Below are 21,186 nucleotides of genomic sequence, written 5' to 3' on the forward strand. Positions count from 1 at the left end.
TGTCGTCTTTGCCCAAGCTCTATAGACCTCGACACGAACTGGATACACACGGAGAACCGTCCAAAGTATACGCGCGGGATATTCACTTGGGTATTCCACCTCTGTTTGAAGAAGGGATGCCGAACGGAGAGAATTTATTCGAGTCATCGGATATAGTCTTCCCTTCTTCTCACCTTATTACACCCGTGAAAAATAGAGTTGCAACTGGTGCGCGGGGGCTGTTCGAAGGACCGATCAACCGTAGATGACTCAAAAATGTGAATTTTATAACAGATTATTATTCTTCTCCTCTCGATTCAATTAAATATTCAATTGTCAAAGATCGCGAGTGATGTGTACCTCGAGTTTAAGATTTTCCGGGCTGGTCTCATTGCGGGCTAGACGTATACGTGGCGAATCTAAATTACATAAAGGACGAATTATAGTAAAACTATATAGTACAATCCAGTTGTTACGTTAAATCAAGCCATGAGCCAGTGCTCTAGTGCTGCAGCAGTTTCGCAACCTTGTGAAATACTTTCAATTAAGACACTTTCTAATTGTAATTCTTCGTAATTAGAATCGACGAATTATGTATGCTCCGCTTACCGTACACCCACTCGCGTTGTCTTTCCTCAATACTGTATACCATATCTGTTGTTGAACCTTAAGTAACGCCGTTCACACATCACCCCCTCCCTGCGTACGGACGCGTCGTCGTCGTATTCAGCACTCGTCGGTCGACGCTCAGTTTCTTTTTATTTTTATTTATTTATTTTCTTTTTTTTCTTTTCACCGTCGCGCCTATTAATTCGCTACCAATGAGCGCGCGTGTGTAACGAGCGCGAGAAGAAAAGAATCCAAGAATTGCGCGATTCGATATTTGTTTTCCAACGATTACAGAAAAAATGCTTGACTTTTAAAATTCGAACCAGTACATATATATCAAAGTCGGCGGTACACGCAGAAGCCCTTAATGACTCGCGAAGGACTTACGTACGCTCCCCACTTCCTACTTCCGGTCGGTGACCTCACAACACCCCTCACGCATGCGCCCTGTTATCTTAACGACGGCTGATCGCGGGTCTTCTGTTTTTCTACTTCCGAAACGCATAAAAGTCCAAAGGACCACGACCAACGCACCACGCGAGCTTCCAACTTCTATCGACGTCGCGTTGGTGGTGTACGGAAGGCGAGGCGATTGCCTACATAGGCTCGCGGGGTTGACGCGAGGATCTTGACGGATATCCTGGAAACCGGAAGCGCGAACGAAGAAGCCCTCAATTATCGCGTAAGCCCAAAGAAAATGGGAAATGGAAATAAAAAGTCGTAGCTAGCCAGGCGGAGTTTATTTAACGAATTAACGACGTGGCGAACGATGAATTTTCAGCCGAATGTGTACGTCAACGCCAACGAGGAACCCATCGGAGTTCGATCAATCGAAAGTAGATGTGGATATAGTTATACGAAACGCTGGGTTATGCGGATATTATTACAAAGAGGACGGATATGGGCAAGAAAACGAGGAGAGAGAGAGAGGAGGGGGGGTTTTAGGGCGAGGGTAGATACAGGTATACGTACGTGTGCGTGTGATATATAGATGCGGGTATAGGCGGCTAATATTAACGACACCCGATATGCAGATCAACACAACACCGACAAACTGAAATCTATGCAAATGACAGAGCGTAGCGAGCGGCGTTACTGGATGGCAGGCACAGTACCATTGAAAAAGGAATCGCGCTCCCCACATACGGAGTAAACTGGTTTCGAGTCTGAATGCCTTCCCGGCGACGCACACATGCCTTGATATATCGGTTCCTTTATTTTTTGCGTTTTATGTTTTATGGATCAGCCTTTGTACTTGCCTTCCGAGCATATGCATAGCACGTTTCTCTACGCGTGTGAACCGACCGAAACCCATTGCTCTATAGATACGCCGCGTACGTAGCGGTCGCGAGATCCGACCTCCGAAACTTATATGTTCGATTTTCGTTGTCTAAAAATGCCAGGAAAAGTAGTCCGCGGATAGATACGTACGTACGTACGTACGTACATACCTGTGTACGTGTACAACCGTCGAGGCACGGTGCGGTGTGTATGGAGGGCAGCGGTGGCTCGTCGCGTTATCCGGGGCGATGAATGGCGAGGCTGTATTTGCAGTAAATGCGGAAGATCAACGGCTGTTACGGGTCAGAAAACAATGAGGCACCTGTGCCCGGACACGTGCTTTCATCTACAATGGGCTCCGTGCGTTACTCGGGTAAGGTTGGTCGTACAGTCGTGTTCCTCTCCATACCCCCGGAGCGTCCAACGGCGCACGCTATTGTCTCTCGATGTTAAACTACGGTTGCGAGTAACGTCGAAAGAACTCACGGAAAACCGACGCCCTCGAGATTTCGTCAGATGAGAGAATGAAAAAAAAAAAAAATTTCGACAATTTCTCGACGATAAGCGAGGGGTCATTTCCCGATTCCGTTTCAACCACGTTGGTTCAGGGGTACGAGTCGCTGACGTCGGGGGTAGAGTCGACGAGTTAGTCGTTGCTTCCTAGTTCAGCAGCTTTACGCGTATAGGTATACACATACATATACATATACGCGTGTATATACCTCCACGTACACGCGTGAACTATGTAGAAGTCCGGTGTTCTAGACGGGCTTACGATTAGCTTAAACGGAAGTAGGCTTTGAAGGGACGGGGACGCGAGTGTCGGTGGGCATGGGTGTTGATCCGCCTGTGTGTGTGTGTGTGTGTGTGTATATCGCGTCGTGTGCGAGTACGACTCGCGCTCACAAACCTGACGATTCGCGTTCGCGTGCAGCGTAGTTATACGTATAATAGAGGACAGAGAAACTATTACGTACGTACACGTATACGGGGTGGGTTGAATAGATTAGGCGAGTTTGTAAACGAACTGCTGCTGATTCGGTTACGGGGAAAATAACTTTTCGCACCTCGTCGACTAATTCGGTGTCTCTCTTCACCCGTCGCATCCATCCCTCCCGTCCCCTCCCGCGAAAATTCCACCCACGTCGCAACAACGTGGGCAGAGGGATTATGCGATCCCCGTGCACCGACGACAGGACGATTGTCGAACTAGTTAGCCCGGACACGAGACGCCCCTATACCTCGACCCCGTTATCCCATTTCGGAAGTGCAGTAATTAGCTAATCCGGTTTTACAAACGCACAGTTTCTGCCGGACCATTTGCAGCTTACGTTAGACCGGCGCGAGGCCCCGAAATCTACGGTACACCCATCTCCGCGTTACGTATACCGAGTTTCGTTCTAATGTGCGGTGGACAGCTCTCCACCTGTTTTGCTGTTCGGAGTTGTTTTCCCGCGTGACGAGGATTATGATATTACGAGTTACCGGTCGGAATTGGATTCGGTCGAGGACGCGGAAGGGTGGCGGAGAGAGGGGGAGGGGGGGGGGGGGGTCGGTGTCGGGATTTGTTTTGAGGTGTTCGTGTAAGAATCAGAGTTCTGGAGTTATGCGGTAGATGAATTCAGGGTTTAATTCAGGTTTTAAGTGATGACGCAACCGTGGAAGGGACCCCAATAGACCGAGATGAGAGCCATTGTATGGCAATCTTATAATTTAGACAATCACTGATCAATTGAATGGACCTTTTACTACTACTATACTACCATACGTCCAGAAGCTATCCGCTGCGTTCGTGAATGATGAATGAATGAAGGAACAAACGAATGAATGGATAGATGGGACGACGGCTAACTGTTCGTAAATAAGCCACCGCTTCATTCAATTACTTTCAATCGTTGGGAGCCAATAAATACAATTTAAAAATCTACGTACCGGTACGCCTCCGCAGGAATAACACACTCAGCTGTTGTCTTACGTTTATCTCCTGCGCGGACTCGAAAAACGCACAATTACAGATCTCCGGCCGATATCGTATCGGCGCGACGCGACGCGCTTCGTACCTCACGACCGATCGCCGGTGGTTGAAAAAATTCGGAATAAACCCTGGAATCGGTTTCACCCACATCGCTCGTCGGGCCATCCTCCGATATACCAGCTACCCCGGTATCGCTCGGCTATAACGCAGCTGTGCCGCCGCATAAACGGCAGCACAGCGGGATCGTTCAAATGGCGCGAATGACGTCACGTCCGGTTAGATTTACACGGGGATTGAAGCGGCGGCGTTCGCTCGTACAACCTGCGGCGAATAGCAGCGTTGACCATTAAAGTGATCAGCGTCGCCGGGACGGCGGTGCAGCGAAGAGCGTCACGCATTCGCTCTTGATTCCGACGTCTGGATGAATTATGGAATCGCCCATAATTTTCCGTCGAATCTCACCACCGCTCGCGGTGTACAGCGGTCGTCGTGCTATTACACGATCGTCAAATTTTAACGCGCAGACGTATACACGCCCGTACGCACGGCCGATCAATTGATTCGTACACGCCGGACGCGTAGAAGTCGAATCGAAATCATTATTGGCGGAAAATCATTTATCGAATGTGGCGAATCGCGAGAGAAACTTCGGGCGCCTCTGACGTAAAAATTTCCGTCGAGACTGTCCTTCGAATAATTAAATTTCATAAAGCTGCAGCCAGGCATATTCGAAGTCAGACACTCGATTACGGAGTACACTATGATTTTATGTGTGTACCACGCATGTTAATGTGCGTATATAGTCATCTATATATTGCCGAGGAAATCTATTATCAGAGGAGACTGGGTGTTCATGGCGGCAGTATACTTCCTGTACTTATCAATCGTTGCGGCGGCCTCTTCGGTTTTCGGATTTTAATTGCGGTTAACGAGCTAACGGCATTCAACTACAAAACAATATGTATAATCGCTTCTGCATTAATTCTAACGAAAGATTTACCGCATTTTATAAAATGTTACTACCATTACATATATATATATATATATACACGCGGTGCGTAGTTGTATCTGTAAGCTATACCGGTATTTTGAATTAGCACTTGCGTCGCCACTCGCTAACCAACGACTTCGAATTGATCTATATAAACGATTTTGTATATGTACCGCAACGTCACTTCTACACACCGTGCAGTACGTTTTTCCGTACACGCGAGTACATAATTATATTGTTCATTTATCTCTTGTACGCGCGATATCAGAAACACTGCAGAGTTTCGAAGTGTGTCTCGCTCGTACGTATATACAAAGTTCTCAAAACCGCGATTCCCTCTTATAGACTTTCCCCCGTGGAGCAGGACGTAGATAATTTATAAACGCGTTTATTGAAGAAAGAAATGAAAGAAAGAAAAAAAAAAAATACGAGAAATATAAAGGAGAAAAAATATTTCAAGTTTCTAATAAAGCGACCCAACGGATTTCTGGCTACTTGTCATAAAAGTGTCGTTTATTATTAGAGGTGTACGGAGCGAATAAATCGACGTGACCGTAAACCACCGTACGCGTTACTACGTGTGCGTATTGCCATCGGCCCGTGCGCCACTTGAACCTCGTACAGTAAGTCGGTTGGACGGACGCGCTCTTGCCGCTGGTAGAGTGATCGGTACCCGTAAATCTTCGACTCGCGAGCTCCGAAACAACTCTATAGTGTTCCCCGACGTTAACCAAAAGTTTATTTAACTACGGTTAACAGCCCATTTTCAACTACTCCGTCGTTTATTGCAGAGGCATCGATGTGACTCGCTCGAGGTGCTAGGGAATTATGCGCAGGCCACGGGGCCGCGGAAACGTCGCCTCCCAACGCGTCGTCGTCGAATGGGAACGATCAATTGACGCGTTGCGTTTTTCACGTCGCGCGCAATTATCGCGTATCAAAAGATACGCGACGTACAAGGATACAAGAGCCGGTACGCACACATCCCGTACTGCAGCGACGTTGGACGCGACGTCGGTGCAAAATAAGCCTACGGCCCGTTGAGCTTCGCTGCAAATCGTCATTAGTAGATCGGAGGCATCCCCGAGCGGTGCCAGAGGGCAGGTTCGGGGGGGTCGAGGGTCATGACCCGCGGCAGCCTACCGGGCCAAGCGTGCTTCGCGTGCCTGACGCATCTGTTGCTCGAGATCCGACCGCGACGACTTTAACGACGAGACCGCGCTTCGCCGCGACGGCGACGTTTTTCTTTAGGCGTTGGAAAACAAACAAAAAAAGTTAAGGAAAGCAACGAGAGTCGAAAAGGAATTCGAACGACGGCAGGGATTTGAGAAGCGAAGGTCGGATCTTTTCGAAATCGTAGATGCGATTCCGTAGCTTCGATTACCGAGTCTCGTGCGGTGGTACGCTACACGTTTGGGTGTGTGCGAGGGAGGGTCGGTCGATTTCGATACTTTATTCTATGGAGTGACTCGTAACCGCGTGAGTCCGTTAGGCAGTCACAACGACGTATGCGGTGTATATATAGTTATACAGAGGGTATTTTTAGAGTGTGGGTGAATCACTGTTTGGCCCCGGCAGCCGCACCGGCAGGTCGCGAGTCGTTCGACCAGCCAAATCACTTACTTCAGAAATAACGCGCGGGGAAATTAATGGACGTTATACCAGTTTGTTCGTTAATCCTGGCGGATGATCGTTTTCGCCTAATCTTAATAGGGGTTTTTATAACGTATTGAAATTAGAAGGTTATACATACGTAGGTAAACACACAGGATTCTAATCAAACGAAAGGGAGACCGAGGAAGGAAAGTTTGTCGAAAAAAATTCCTGAAAACCACCTCGTGCGCTTACAGACTCTGCGCAGAAGAAGCGACGAGCATCTGTCCGTATATCTCGGGTATGTGCAGCTGGTCGTATAGGTATATAGGTATATAGATATATGGGTAAACTGCAGCTAGCTCCGTTGCGGATGAGGATCGTAAAAAAAATGGAAAGCAGTAAATCAAATCGCCGCGCTGAGCGAAAGAGAGAGGGCGGGGGGGAGGGTGGGGGGCGATGGAAAGGAGGAAGAGAAGGGCGGAGGAAGTCGGGGAAAGGATGGATCGAGAAAGGGAAAGATCTGGGCGAGAGAAAGAGAAAGGAAGGAGGATCCTCCGATGCACCGGGAGAACTAAAGACCTGCGGTCCACGAAGTACGAGGCGAGTCATCCGTCGGACACGTCGCGACTCCGATGCCCGCAGCACGATCCGATCATCGTCTGCCTGCGAGTCTTGGCCCGCCGCTTCTGCCGCTTCTGCCGCTGCTGCTGCTCCTGCTGCTCCCGGATAAAGTTCAGAGCGCTCGAGGACCTCCGAGTAGAGTCGTACGCGGCCCAAAGGTCACACGGTCGCACTCACGCACCGAAATCTCCGCTAACACCCCCGCCCGACAATCATAATCGTTGTTTAGGTACGCGTGAAAAGGCTGAGCTCATCGCAGGCATACCTCGCCACCAGACTAGAGATAGACTAGACCGGGCTGGGCTAGACTAACCAAATCAAACGTTCGACTGAAATAAGCTCCCGTGCTATTCCTGACCACTGTAACATGCCTAACCACCGCGTATATCTACGGGATACATCGATGCGCTCGGATATCTCCGATCGCCGATGAGACCCGTATGAAGCTCATTTAGCAGAAAAAGCGGGAAGCCAAAGAGAGAAAAAGCCAGAGAAAGAGAAAGAGAGAGAGGGAGATCCTAGGAGACGGTTGTCCGCATAGTTGATATTCTTAGGATGATCACGAAAATCCGTGGGCACGAGAGTTTCGGAGTTTGTGAATGCTTCGAGAGTCGGCGCGCGCTCTAGCTGCGTGCGGGACGCGTGAGTCAGAGTTTGGTTTGTGGACGATGCTGCCGCCGTACGGGAATTTCGGGAACCGTTCCCGCCCCCGCCCCCGTTTCGGGGTGGCGAAAGTTTTGTCCATTCGAAATTGTTTACGGGATATCTTCTTTCTCGCGTACGTTATTGCTCGCTAATTTTCGAGCGTAAAAATAAACCGAACCGCATAGGTGGTATCGAAGATGCCACGTCGAACAACGTTGGAAAACCGAGTCAGAGTTCGGAATTTCAGGTCCGCCGACGATTAATGAAAGTTGTGTAAGAATCACAAGCGAAACCGATTGTAGAATTATTATATAAGTAGGTTATCAGAGTAATTGTTGTACTGACGTATGTCCTCGCTTTGACAAATCACGATATCTTACAATGGGCGGGAGGTAGGGGAGGCTTTAAATCAATGCGTAGATAAGCAAAAGTCGCAACGAAAGCCCAGACAGACTTATGATGTTTTTCTCACTGACGAATCGAGCCGGGTATAATATACGGTATTTTATACAGGATACACATACATAAATATACCAAAGTACATAAGCGAGATGCGCGTGAGCTTTAGTCAGGGGATACAAAGAGCATTGCACTTTCGCGCGGCGCGTGCACATCATCGCTACGTTACTCGAGTATGCAGAAATATATGCGCTGCCAAAAATATGTGAAAAGAAAAAAAAAGAGAATCAAAAATTAAGAAAGATAGTAAATTAGTTCTCTCGTGACTTTTCGTCGCGATGATTCGTTTTTTTTTTTTTTTTTTCAATTTTTCCGTTTTCTCCCCCGATGTATTTTATTTATCTCAACGTTTCCAAGAATCTCGCATACGTCGTTCGGCCCCGTGTCACAATATTTATAAACTCTCGTACACCCGTACCTCGTTTTTTTTTTTTTTCCGTGGCTCCGCACATGAGGTGAACTCGACGCGAGTACAGTCGTGATTCGTTCAATATGTATTATAAGTCGTTGAAGAAGTAAAACGAACCGAAACGGTGCAGCGGGCGACAACGACGGGAGCGGGGGCGGTTCGTCGGGGATATGCAGATGTCGGTTTACGATAAAAGAATCTCGTCGTCGTCGTCAACGTCGAAACGCGGCGGTACCATCAAAGGGCCTATATACTACACGATACGGTACCGATGCCTATGAGAAGTGAAAGGAAAGTGGAGGAGGTCCAGGAGAACGGGACGAAGAAGAAGAAGAGAAGGAGGACCGCATAGCGATATCTACGGCGACAATTCGCTCGCTACGAGAGCTTCCATCCAGTTGTTCGGGAGTTACCCGGGCGAGTTGAATAAATTAATTCCAGAAACTAATTGGACTACTTTGTTAAAGGGGAAACGTTTACTGTTTGATGACAGTTTGCCGAACGACGAACCAGACCAGACGCACGTTCGCTTGTACACGCTACGATCGCTCCCGCTGCACCAGCCAGCTACCGTTTCTACAGGTTGAGATTCGGCGGAGACGACGTCTCGCGCAACGCTCACTCCCCGAACCACGCAAAACAGCTGAATTTCACCGGCTGCGCAAGTTTCCTCGTTTCGTCAATTTTTATTTTACTTCAATCGGAAAAAGAAAGACTCGCGTTTGTCTCTTACAATTGGTTGGAGTGTAGCGGCGATTCGAGTGCGTTATGCTGCACCAGCCGACGATAGTTGTGCAGAATATATATATGTATACATACGGCGGTTATATAGTGCAACGTTGAGCGCGCGCGGGCAACACTTGGGTGATAATATCATTAAGTGACCATAACTAAACGCCGGCAAACACATGCTCTCGGTGTTATTATTACCTATAACTACATGTTCGCCGCGTGTCTCGAGTTAATCATTCGAGTACATAATAATACGTAAACGACTCTATATCGCTTATACCGTAAACCTTTATGCACCTCATTATCGAATTGCTAAGTACCAACTAGACAACGCTATTTTGTACATGTTTTTTTATTTTCTCCTCTCCTTATTAAGTAGTGTCGAACGAGCACGTGCCGCAGGTTGCGCGACTTTACCGGAATGCGCTGTGAGATTTTCCTCCAACATTTGATTAGCTCAAACCGTTGCCGAAGTATAGCAGGAAAATTTGACAGGAAGTCTACGGGCAGATAGCGGCACAACCCGTGCCACGCTGCAGTTTGCGTTTGCGGTTACGGAATCTTTGGCAAAATCTGTCGGGTAAGGTGGTGGGCTGTCGGACCGAGCTGATAATATTTCATGAAAATTACATCAATCACTTTGCCATAACCGCACGACTGTTGGGAAGTATTTCCAATATACCGTACGTACGTACGTACGTACGCCACCCACATACTCGGGAGTTAAAGCGCTATACACCGATCCAAAATGTGTGAGAAATCAACGTCGTAATTACCGCAGTAATAACTTAGCTGTCAATTAGGTGTTCAACTTTGCGTAGTCTCGGCGAAGTAAGCATCAACGCAGCTTTATCACCATTTCGTATTTTAACCGGCGTAAAGTACCCATGTGCACTACGTTGCGACGCAGATGCAGCAACGTGCTGAATCTCGACTCGTAATTTCATCGCTTCGATCGCGTCTTGTGCGTTATATCAACGAAATGAGCAAAAAAAAAAAAAAACTGCGCCATTTTGTTCCGTACGGGGCGGAAATTAATGAAGGCGAGTTCGTCACGTGGTCCGCAGCGCGCACCTCGGTTCGCTTGTATCGGCGATCGAAGCGAATTGAAGTCTCTCGGTTCACGAGTAAGGGACGAATGTGCGTTCGCAAAGAAAAAAAATCCTTACCTGCTGCCAGAACTGTGCGAGAAGGTAAATTTTTTCCTTCTTGAATAGCCAGTCCATGGACTGCATGGCCTGTAGGTCGAGTGAATTGGCCTCCGCGGAGGCCTGCATGTTGACAATTGCCGCGGAGTTGAGGGGTTGCTGAAGTGCTGCTGCTACCGATGAATTGCTGCCAGCTACGAGGTTGGCGTGATAGACAGTCGCTGGCGCGGCATCTTCAGCCCCTGCAGAAGCCAACAATTGGGCCCCGATTGGCGCAGAAGGCCCCTGGAGGCCCAACGACGAAGCCACTTTGACGGATTGCAGCTTATCGTCAGGGCCCAAAATACCTCGTCGTTCCCGTTCACCTTCGATTTGTCTGTCAACAGCGATCAATTTGCCGCTGTTCAGCGGCTCCGTGATACCTCGATATCCACCTCCGGCCGCAGTGAACCACGGTAGCCGTTTTTTCAATTTTCGATCTTTCTTTTCTCACGATTGCCGTATACTCAGCTGAAATCACCGGCTTTCAAAAGCCGCGAGACGTCGATGTAATCGGTATACCGTAAACTACACTTTTTACGCGACAATTTCACCACCATCCCTTCAATTCGCACGGTCAAAGTCCACTTTGAAAAGTCAATTTTATTCTATCTTGGTTTTGTTTTTTACAATTTTTCGCCTCAAACTACTACGGCTAGCTACACAGGTCACCTCGGCATCGAGGTCACAGTTCACGTGTAACGCTAATGCAGATAAACTCCCGACGACGTGAGGACATCACGATCTATCCGTTTATCAACTAAATCCGTTGCACCACAATTATTATTGCGTTTCTCACACTCTCGTGGGATCCTCGGACGATTTCTTATCATCGATACACCTGCACGATATTTATTTGGCTATGCCAATGTTATCACGTTGATTATATTATCGGTCATTACACTTTCACCAAAAGTAAAGTCTTTTGTAATTTTTTGAATTTTATCATTTACTTTTCTTTCTTATCAATTTTTTTTGATAATGATTTTTTATGCTTATTTCCAAGTTTGGCGCACTAGATACTCGATGATGATTGTCGGCTAAGACATCGTGATCACTCTCGGGATCGGTTTGACAGGTACTTGTGTGTCACTATTATCAGAATCAATCCATCCAGCAGCTGACGCTCGATGAACGGATTGTTTTACCGGAACAAACTTTTCGAATATAGAAAAGTCCCGGTACCATTTATGTCACTGTGCTCGAAGAGGATCGGGTCAAAAATACCGCGATCGACACTTTTCAACACTTTTATTTCGATCAATTTCGTTCTCTTCTCGGATGCGGTGGTGAATGGAAAATTATTCAGTTCGAGTTTTCAATCCCAAAAATTCTTCGAATAATAGAAAAAGAAAAAATGAAACGAAAACTCGGTGTTGAATTTTAATCCTGCACTGGTAGGTACCAATATCCAATTAAATCGCTGCACTGATTAATGTAATTACGCGGTATCGGTGCGATACCAAAAATCGTTTGTTTTGATTAAATTGATTGCAAGTGTAGAATTCTTACAAGTTTTCACAATGATTATTCCACGTAGATCGTTTCGGAATCGACCGACGTTCCAGAATTTTTTTGAGTATGTGTCGGGTGTCCTTCAATCACGGTTCCGGCATAATATTGATATCGGATATCGGTTGATCGTTATTATCGGTCGTTGCACACACACACATTGAACATATCATAGGACGTGTCCACACATATAGATATATACATATAGTCCTTTGCATTCGTTATAGTTTTTTTTTTTTGTTTGTTTTCTTATCGTTTGTTTGATATTATTCAATACGACGGTTGTCACTTGCCAATATATTTATTGGTCATGCAGTTACGTTTGCTGCGTCTCACGAACGTTCGAGCGGATTTCAAGAGAGACCCGTCCTAGCAGGCTCCTAACCTGAAACTAAGAGCTACTGAAAATCCGATGTGAGGCTTGGAGGAGTGACGGCGAGCGAAGTGGGGATGGGCGGGGCTTATTCGGTATGGTGGGGGTTAGCCAGCCCCTCGAACGGCCAATACGAGGCGCCCATTCATCCCCACTAGGGGTGGGAAACGCCTCTTACCGCGGCTACGCCGAGGAGTGGGGAGACGCGCCGATAAGTGGGGGGTCAGGAAGGAACGAGAGGCTGGCTAGGTGGTCCCGCGGCAGATTTCTCATATTTTCCGATCCCGACCGCCCTTGTTCACCCTTTGCCACCCCACCGTACTCCGAAACAAACCCCGATCGTCCCGATCACCGGGTGTCAGACGACCGCCGATCCTTCCTCCTTCGATCTCTCGACCATTCAAGGGTGTTAAATGATTGAGAACGTAACGCAGGAAGCATCGGACGAACGATCGTTTATCTACATGTACATGTGTGCCTTTGAACAGAGACGCGACACTTGTCTCCTAATTTAATCAGTCTTGTATACTCGACTGCACGATACACGAGTTTTTATTTTACATTTTTGCCCAGAAATTTTACGATCATCCCCCACGGAGGCAACTGTCGCGTCTGTTACGATCCAAACTTGGTTGGATTCAGGTGTGAAAAAACCAGAACTTCGATACTTTTCAATTTTTCACATCGTGACAAGAGAAAAATTAAAAAATGATTTGAAATCGCAGGTGATATGATTTTTGTGAAAAATGGGGGAAAAAAGTGACGACAAACGTGCGTGCAGCTGATGACGGGGCAGGTCAATTGACAGAAAAGGTTGAAATTACGTGAGGAAAGTTTCCTCAACTGGTGTTTCTGTGACTCCTTGCTGATACTAACTATTGTAACTTGCACTTAACACTTATGGTCAACGGCTGGCGTTACTATACCCGCGATTTGAATAACAGAGCGGTACTTTCGAGTTGCGTAAACACTCCCCTGCACATACTCGCGTCAGGGGTGGGCTGAACTTGATGTAACTTTGCAGAGAAGTTTACACGAAAAATATTATTTTTATTCTCTTCTGCTCGCCTCGCATTTTTGCGCGATATGCAGTCTGAGTTCTGATATCGATATACGTGCGGTACAATTAAAGAAGAGGAAACGAAAAAAATAAAATTTTCATAACGATAGTGAAATACAAGAAATCTTGAACAAACGAATTTCATATTCGTCGAAATTTGTGTCCTTTCTATATAAATTTGGGAAAAACTCCCGGCTGCGGGTTTACTATCTGTTCTAATTAATCGCGCCTGCATGTATTTGAGAAACGTACATACACATACGTTCGCCACGGCCGGTTTGCGATTACGCGAAGAGTTATCATTCTTTTCTTAATTTAAAACTTTTATTTTTTCTCATTTCATTATTTCCTCTGGAATACGTTCGTTTGATCGTCGAACGAAGGATGCTATGTACCTAACTCATGTATTATGCACACGTCGATAAGATCTTGATACGCCGAATTTATATTATCTCTCGATATTTATATTCCATTACACGCGTACGTGTTATACGCATACCGAAAATAATTCTGTCACTTTATTTCGATGCAGCAGCGGCAAACATGTAGGCAGTTGGCACTGTACTGTACACGATCTTATCAATGACCACAAACACGAGCTGTCACCTGCCGTTGTGATCAGCCACCGAGGTAACGTTCGAAACCGTCCTCACGAATGACGTAAGTCGAAAATCGGATCCTTCGAAATTTCCGATGGGTACCCAATGACCCGTAGCCGTTGTACGGGGAGAGTTCGATCAGTTTTACAGATTCGCAAAATTATTGCGAATAATTGGCAAACGACGATATTTATAGGTGAAAAATAATGCTGCCGCGGGTAATTTTCGAGATGTGTGCGTGTGATGTACGTATAAATATTTGTATACCGTGTACGTATACCGCGTGTGTATGAAGTCGTTCGACCACTCAACGTGTTTGGTCATTTCTTCAATTTACGGGACAGTAAAATTATGAAAATGTTCCGAGGGAGTGTCCACGGCTGACTTTCGTTTTAACTTACGATCGGTATTTAAAATTTTTTTTCAAATTATTTTGACTTTCTTACGGTTGTGTATAAGAACCCTTCGAGACGTACTGCGGAGACGACGGCGATTGGACAGCTGAACTGTTTGGGTACTTCTGTAACGACTTCCGAAATATACATATGTATACAGCTTCAATCCTTATTATACGGGAGCTTCTTATTTTTTTTCCGACTCGACATATCTATGTATACAGCTAACTTTAATGACGTCAGAACATGCGTCTAATTTCTTAGTTTTTTCGTATTATTGGAATTTATTCGTCTATAGTTTTATCAGCGATTAATTACTATTATTTCTAATTCAACTCGATCTCAAGTTCAACGTCTCCGTTCCCGTCTACAGTATTACATATTTTTGAATTTCTTGTCTAGGGTCACGTTTTTGAGATTGCTACTTATTTTTTTTTTATGCAATTTGCGCTTTTTTGAATCACGTTTTCTACTTGTGATTTCTAATTCTAAAAATGGTCAATATTCCGGCTCGGCTACACTTCATTTCGAGTCAGCCATTGGCGATTTCTTAGTCTCGCAGTTTCATTCATGTACCGAATTCTGAATAGACGTCATACATGTATGCGTATATCGTTGTGTGCACTTCAACGGGAAGTGTTTGCCCAAAACTTATGTCCGGCCAATCTAGCGATATAACTCAGGCGATCACTGTATCAATCTTCACAAAATTTATCCGCACGGGTATAGCAGTAAAAATAAAAAAAGTGAATGTGAATGAATCTCCGAATGAAAGCTCATGTGGACGAAAACGTCTGTCGTCTCTTTGGAGCCAATTTTTCGAGAATTTCGCAAAATTTATTCATATCTGACGCATCTCACGATGCTCAATATCGTATCGTGATAAGATCGCGACTAGCAGCCTTACGTTCTATGAGGCCAGCGTTCGCATGCTATTGTAACCGCGTGTAGACATATATCGCGACTCGAGGGAGGGCTGGATGTACGTAGGTAAAAGAGAAGAATATAACCAACCAGCGGATGAACGGACTGTCGGGCAAAGAGACGGACTGCAGAAAGACGGACAAACGGAGGATGGACGAACGGACGGACGGACGGACGAACGGACGGACACACGGACGCGAAGTTCACGAGCCTCTCCCATGGCCATCGGGATTCGAGATGAGCCATGAGCCATGAGCTCGCGCGACTCGAGTCGCTGTACTTTGTCGTAAGCGAATTTTTACACCGGATATCTTTTATCGCAAATACAATCGCAGGTAATGTACATGGACGTCGCGATGTGGAGCGCACGAAAGTCCGGCGTGGTTTTCTTTCCGAAAAAAGAGACGAAAAAAAAGTTTCTCAGAATAAAATGGAACCGCGGACCGTTCGGATCGGCGAATCACGCGTGATGTAAGGTGGATATTGGCGAATGTTCGATATCACAAACTTGCGACTCGAAATATTTATAACGCGAAATATACGTCCGTCAATATTCGAAGCCCGTTGCAGCTGTAGAACGCCCCGGAGGCTCCGACTGTCGGTGTAATTTATTTATTCGGTTAATTTACAATAACGCGATCCGATCGTAGCGATTAAGTTCGGAGGAGTAATTGTCAGTTTCAGTTTTTAACAATTACGAATATGTACGGACGTGTAACGTACGCACACGATATACGCGTGCCATTAATATTTATGTAATACATTCGCGAATTTCTAGGAAATATGACCAATTTTAATAAACATCGCGATTACGTTAATTAATCTTCGCCTGGTCGGGATAAGCGGGGCACATTACACGTCAGATATACACTCACTAAATTATTTACATTATCCACGATGACGAACCTACAGCTAATATAATTATTTTACTCAACGTCTAGACGCGTCAATTACATGTATTATCTATAAAATATAGATCTATTTAACCTGCGGTGTATTCGCCAAAATTCAATGAAATTTATCCTCCGACACCCCCATCGTTCGTCGCGGATGTACAATACACTCATAATTGATGCGCGAAAGATCAAAACTAATTGTGACGAAATAAAAATTGAAGAAAAAAAACAAAACAAACAGACACACACGCACACACACGCAAAATTGAAACCAAAAACAATTTGTTCTTTTTCGGTGAACGCACACGCACGATTTTATTAATCATTGAAATATAATTCCTAGTCGGTTCATTGCATCGCGGCGGTTGCGGTGCAGTTCGCGGGTTTTGTGATATCGAAATAATTCTCATGTTCTGTGAGAAGATCTCATCGAAGCTGCCGCACCGCACCGCTGGGAAGACAGCTAAGAAGTTTATATAATAATATAAAGTATCAGCTTATATGCAGATGCCGTGCACTCGTATTCAACTTGCATATATATATATATATAAGTTTGATGACCTACTGGTATAAGATAACTCGTATACGTACTGCATGTAAGGAGCTAACGCGAGATTCCCGTCTATATGTCACGTTTTTATCAGAGTGCGTTTTAACTTTCAAATAGCCATGATTCGACACACGTGTGCGAAATTCGTAAATTTAGGTATTAGCTGATATTGTAATTACAGCGCCTCATCGCCAACGTTCGTTCGTTCTCTCATCGATTAATAATTATTCGAACTTTGGAACTTCCGCCGCCGCATCAGAAACAAATATTAGAAAAAAAGCGAAAAAAATTGAAAAAAAAAAAACGAAAAAGAAAAAGAGATGAAAAGTAAAAAACGTAATCAATTTCACATTATACCGTACGTTCGACAAACTAACGAATAATAATTCGCATAATTACATATAATCGTTGATCGAAACGAATGGTCCTATCAATCAACTTGTACGAGTTCTTCTCTTTTCTCAGTTTTTTTTTTTGTCTTCGTTTCGTTTTTCTAAATTTATTTTACATCACCCCCTAATTTTTGCTTCGATAATTATCGTTCGAACGGATCTAAAATATTGAACGGAGAAGATGTAAAAGTATTTTTTTTTTTTCGTTCTTCCTCCCCGGTGTCGGAGAAATTCTCTTTTTTTTTTTTTTAATCATTTTTCGAACTTCAAAATTAATTCGACGAACCTTTTCTGTCAATCGCCTAGCGCACTTTTGTCGTACAATAGAATATCTGTAGAAACTAAGTCACAAATTGAATTTTTTTTTTTTTTTTTTTCATTCAATTGAATTTAAAGCTCACGATATTTGTAAAACCATACGCATGACATCTCGAGGGGGTAGGCGGTATGGATATTTTTTCCCCCATATAAAAATGAAGCAACACGTATAATCACAAACACAATCACAATACGTAGGGCTGTTGTTTTAACAATCACCTGTATATTCACTGGTTGAATATCATGTGCCTGCGTATGTGCGTGCAAATAGGTGCAACAACAGCAAAAGCGGAAGGAGCAGGAGGAGCGTCAACGAAGTCGCGCACAAGTTGATATCTACGATATACCGATTGAGCGGAGTACGCGAAACGTTACGCGATGAACTCGTCGTGAAGAGCAAAAAAAAAATTTCAATTAATTTTTACAATTATTCAATAATTACTATTATTGTTGTCGTTGGTTAAGTTTTTTGTCTATTTCTCTTCTTTCTTTCTTTCTTTCTTTCTTTGCTTTTGTTGTTAATTTTTTTTTCGTCGGTTTTTTTTTTCTTTCTCTTACTTTTTTAAATTCACACGGTAATTTATCTATGCGAATTCGATTTACACGTAAAACGGCGCAGCACGTACCAATTCATAGTACGGTGATGCGGCTAGGCCTGTGTTCTGGCCAAGACTAAACTGAGCCGCACACTTCTGCAGCCCTCTCTGTCATCCCTCCGATACGCATTTGCCTCTAGGAAAAATAATTGTCTCTCCGATAACCGCCTCTTCCTTTCTATCAGCCGAACGATACGAGTTGGCGATTCATCGAAGGGATTAGTTTATCCGAACTTCGACGAGAGGCGCGAAGTTCGCCGACGATTGTACGACGATATCGTCGATATAATTATGTGAAAGTACCAATCCGTTGGACGAAGTTGGACATAATATTTTCAGCCAGGTACAAGGGACGGTAGGAAGGCCTCTGTTCAGTGGCGCCTCCACTCGGTTGGGGGAGTCAACAGACGTAGTTCATCGCGGGGGTGGCTACCCCCACCAACCAACGAACGTACGGACGAGGCTATCTCTCTTCGGAACGTTGGGAATACGGCGGAGGGCGGAGAGCGAGACCGTGTACGGCGGTAGGGATGCTGAACAAGATATTGGAAGTATCGGTGACTTCAACGGGTGATCGAAAATAAGAAGGGGCGATTTCACTCGTGTTGAGGGTTTGGCTCGGGATCGACGGAGGGGAGGAGAACGCTGATATTGTAAAGGGGAATTAGGGGAAGGGGTTCGAGAGCCTTGTTGTTGGATCTTATGGTGCTTAGCTTATACTTCTTTAAAGAGCCCGTTCATCTGAAGCAAAATTTTACAATTTTTATTTCCAAATTTTTTTGTTTCATTTTTTGTACAAAGCGAATGATCCTGTCTTTTGTCAAGTTTTTAATAAAAAAAGACTCAACAAAAATTCGTTCGAGATCAAACCGAGCACTTTTTTTACCCTTCGGAAATTGAGTTCGTTTTCTCTTTTGGATGGTTGTAATTGACATTTTTTATTCTCCCTTCAACGGCGAGTAGATCGCATTCGATGGTTTTTCGGAAATTTTCATCTTCGACGAATCTTCAGTTAACGCGAATTTGCGATCAGGAAAGCGGAACGATAGATTTTCGTTCCCACGTCTGAATGTTATCGAACTTCCAGCAATCGCATCCAAAAATCAACTTCCTCAGAGTCTGAAGAAGATCAAGTCCCGACTGAAACACTCGTACTTCGGCTCACCTGAACAAAACCCGAAGGGAAAAAGGGAAGAAAAAAAAACTGAAGAAATATCGTAGGCATCTGAATTTGATTCTCTCGGAATACAAATAGCTTTCGCCTCGTCTTATGTATGCTATAGGTATATACATGCGTATGTATACATATACGTAGCATAACTAGTGGCTGCATTTCTCCATACGATGCACGTCAGGAACGCGGTAGGTATAAGCACGAGGACGGGGTTGGCGCGGCGGGGTGCAGGAGACGCGGATCGTCGGGTAACCGGAGAGGGGTAGTGGACATGCGCTCGGCGGGGGTGTTCGCAGGCGCAGGAGCCGCCCCCACCCCCCCTCAAGGATAACCCCCCACCCCTCGCGTTCTCGGTCTCGTGCCGAACGGGCGCATAACTTTGCGTTTTTCGAAACTAAACTTCACTCATGCCGCAACATTCGAAAGCTTGCTTTCTGGACCTCTGATGCTGCTGCAACAACTACGGCGCGGGCGGCTCACGTTCATGTATATTCTCCGTGTATAACGAACGGAATATTTTGTACTTAACGTTCGTGTTCCTTACTCAACCGTAGAAGTACCGCGCTACGCGCATCTATCGCGGGATTCGTATGGACTAGGATAACCCGGTGCAGATGTTGTTTTTCAAAACCGAGGCCGAGGAAAGATTATCGACGAAATATCGCGGGATATTTTTGGATATTTTTCAATGACCGATGACTTATTTTCGCACCAAGTATCGTATTGTTCGAAAACATATGTTGTGTAATGACTGAATCGGAAACATATATATGCAAATAAACAAATAAGGAAATTATACTTTTGCGTTTACTTGGAATCGTCGCACATGTTGTGTGTTGTATGATATTTCATTTTGTGTTACCATCTACAGCGTATACATTTAATTATCGAAGTTGCGAAAGGTAACGACGAACTGTACCGTAGGACACCTTGTATAATTAAGCCGATCCGCGATCGCGACGAACTGCTTCGCGAGTGGCGTAGTTGTGATAATTTTTTTTCAAATTCTCCATGCGATTTAATTTCTTTCTGGCTGCGTATAAGGAGGACCAGTGTCGTCTTTACGTATCGCATAAGCGATTTATAACTGATGATCTACGACAGCTATACGGTCTAATGTCTCCGTACCATGTAGGCCAGGATGTTCAGACGCTCGTATTTCGCCACACGAGCGACATCCAACACCGTGCGGTTCTACTCATAGAAAGAATAGGCGATTAAGCGCGATAGCGACGGACATTCCCGGAATTCGAGGCGATGCGGAGGATTATGCTTGGCCGCGATTCCTACTCACCTATAGTGACTATTACGTGATACGCGGATGCAACAATTTTTTCCATCCGAATTCCATACCCGCGACGATCGGTAAATGCCAAACGAACTCGATCTCCGTGTATACAACACGTTTCTAATTCTCGATTCGAAGCCTGCACGTGCGTTTCTCCGTTGGGTTCGGCCGTCTCGCGCATTCGCAACACGGGAAACGTAAATTGTGCGCACATGCAAAAATCAAGTTTAAAAAAAATTCGATCGAGCGATACCGCTGCGTTTGCGATTTCATTTCCGTCAATACGCGAACGGCCGCGTGAGCAACGTCGCCAAGTGCTATTAAATAATTATTTCGGAATTCGCATCGAATATGCTTTTCAATTATTCGATACCGACGCGGCGTATCGGTTGAATTCCATCGTCCGCTCGCACGTAGGTATGCTCCGAACTCCGACTTTCCTCGGTTATCCGTCTATACGGCAGACATTTTCTTTAATTCAACGTTGCTCGCAGTCATCCAGTCGACGCGCAGTCGGTCCATCTACCCATTACGGTAGCCGAGTTCCCGTCGCCTGACGATTGTTTTGCAATACTGCAGAAATAATTGCTTTGAAACGAATAGCCTATACTGGTGCGCGGACCAT

General features: G+C 45.3%; 1 protein-coding gene across 10 annotated transcripts in view; it reads right to left on the reverse strand.

Moving 5' to 3' along the window:
* LOC105684859 (homeobox protein cut) overlaps window positions 1-18,185 on the reverse strand; it is a 97,400-nt gene extending 79,215 nt beyond the window's left edge. For 7 of the 10 annotated variants that reach the window (XM_048650428.1, XM_020851669.2, XM_012398544.3 and 4 more), the window contains exons 1-2: window positions 17,723-18,185; window positions 10,467-12,381 (exon numbers count right to left, since the gene is read on the reverse strand). In XM_048650428.1, the coding sequence (XP_048506385.1) occupies window positions 10,467-10,574 (108 nt within the window). In that variant the 5' untranslated portion in view covers window positions 10,575-12,381; window positions 17,723-18,185. Of the gene's footprint in view, window positions 1-7,010; window positions 7,430-10,466; window positions 12,388-17,722 lie in introns of those variants that run through there. The other 3 variants (XM_020851664.2, XM_048650426.1, XM_048650427.1) reach the window with 3 other exon arrangements.
* Between the last annotated feature and the right edge of the window lie 3,001 nt (window positions 18,186-21,186).

This window comes from Athalia rosae, chromosome 2 (assembly GCF_917208135.1).
Source record: "Athalia rosae chromosome 2, iyAthRosa1.1, whole genome shotgun sequence".
NCBI classification, from domain to species: domain Eukaryota; kingdom Metazoa; phylum Arthropoda; class Insecta; order Hymenoptera; family Athaliidae; genus Athalia; species Athalia rosae.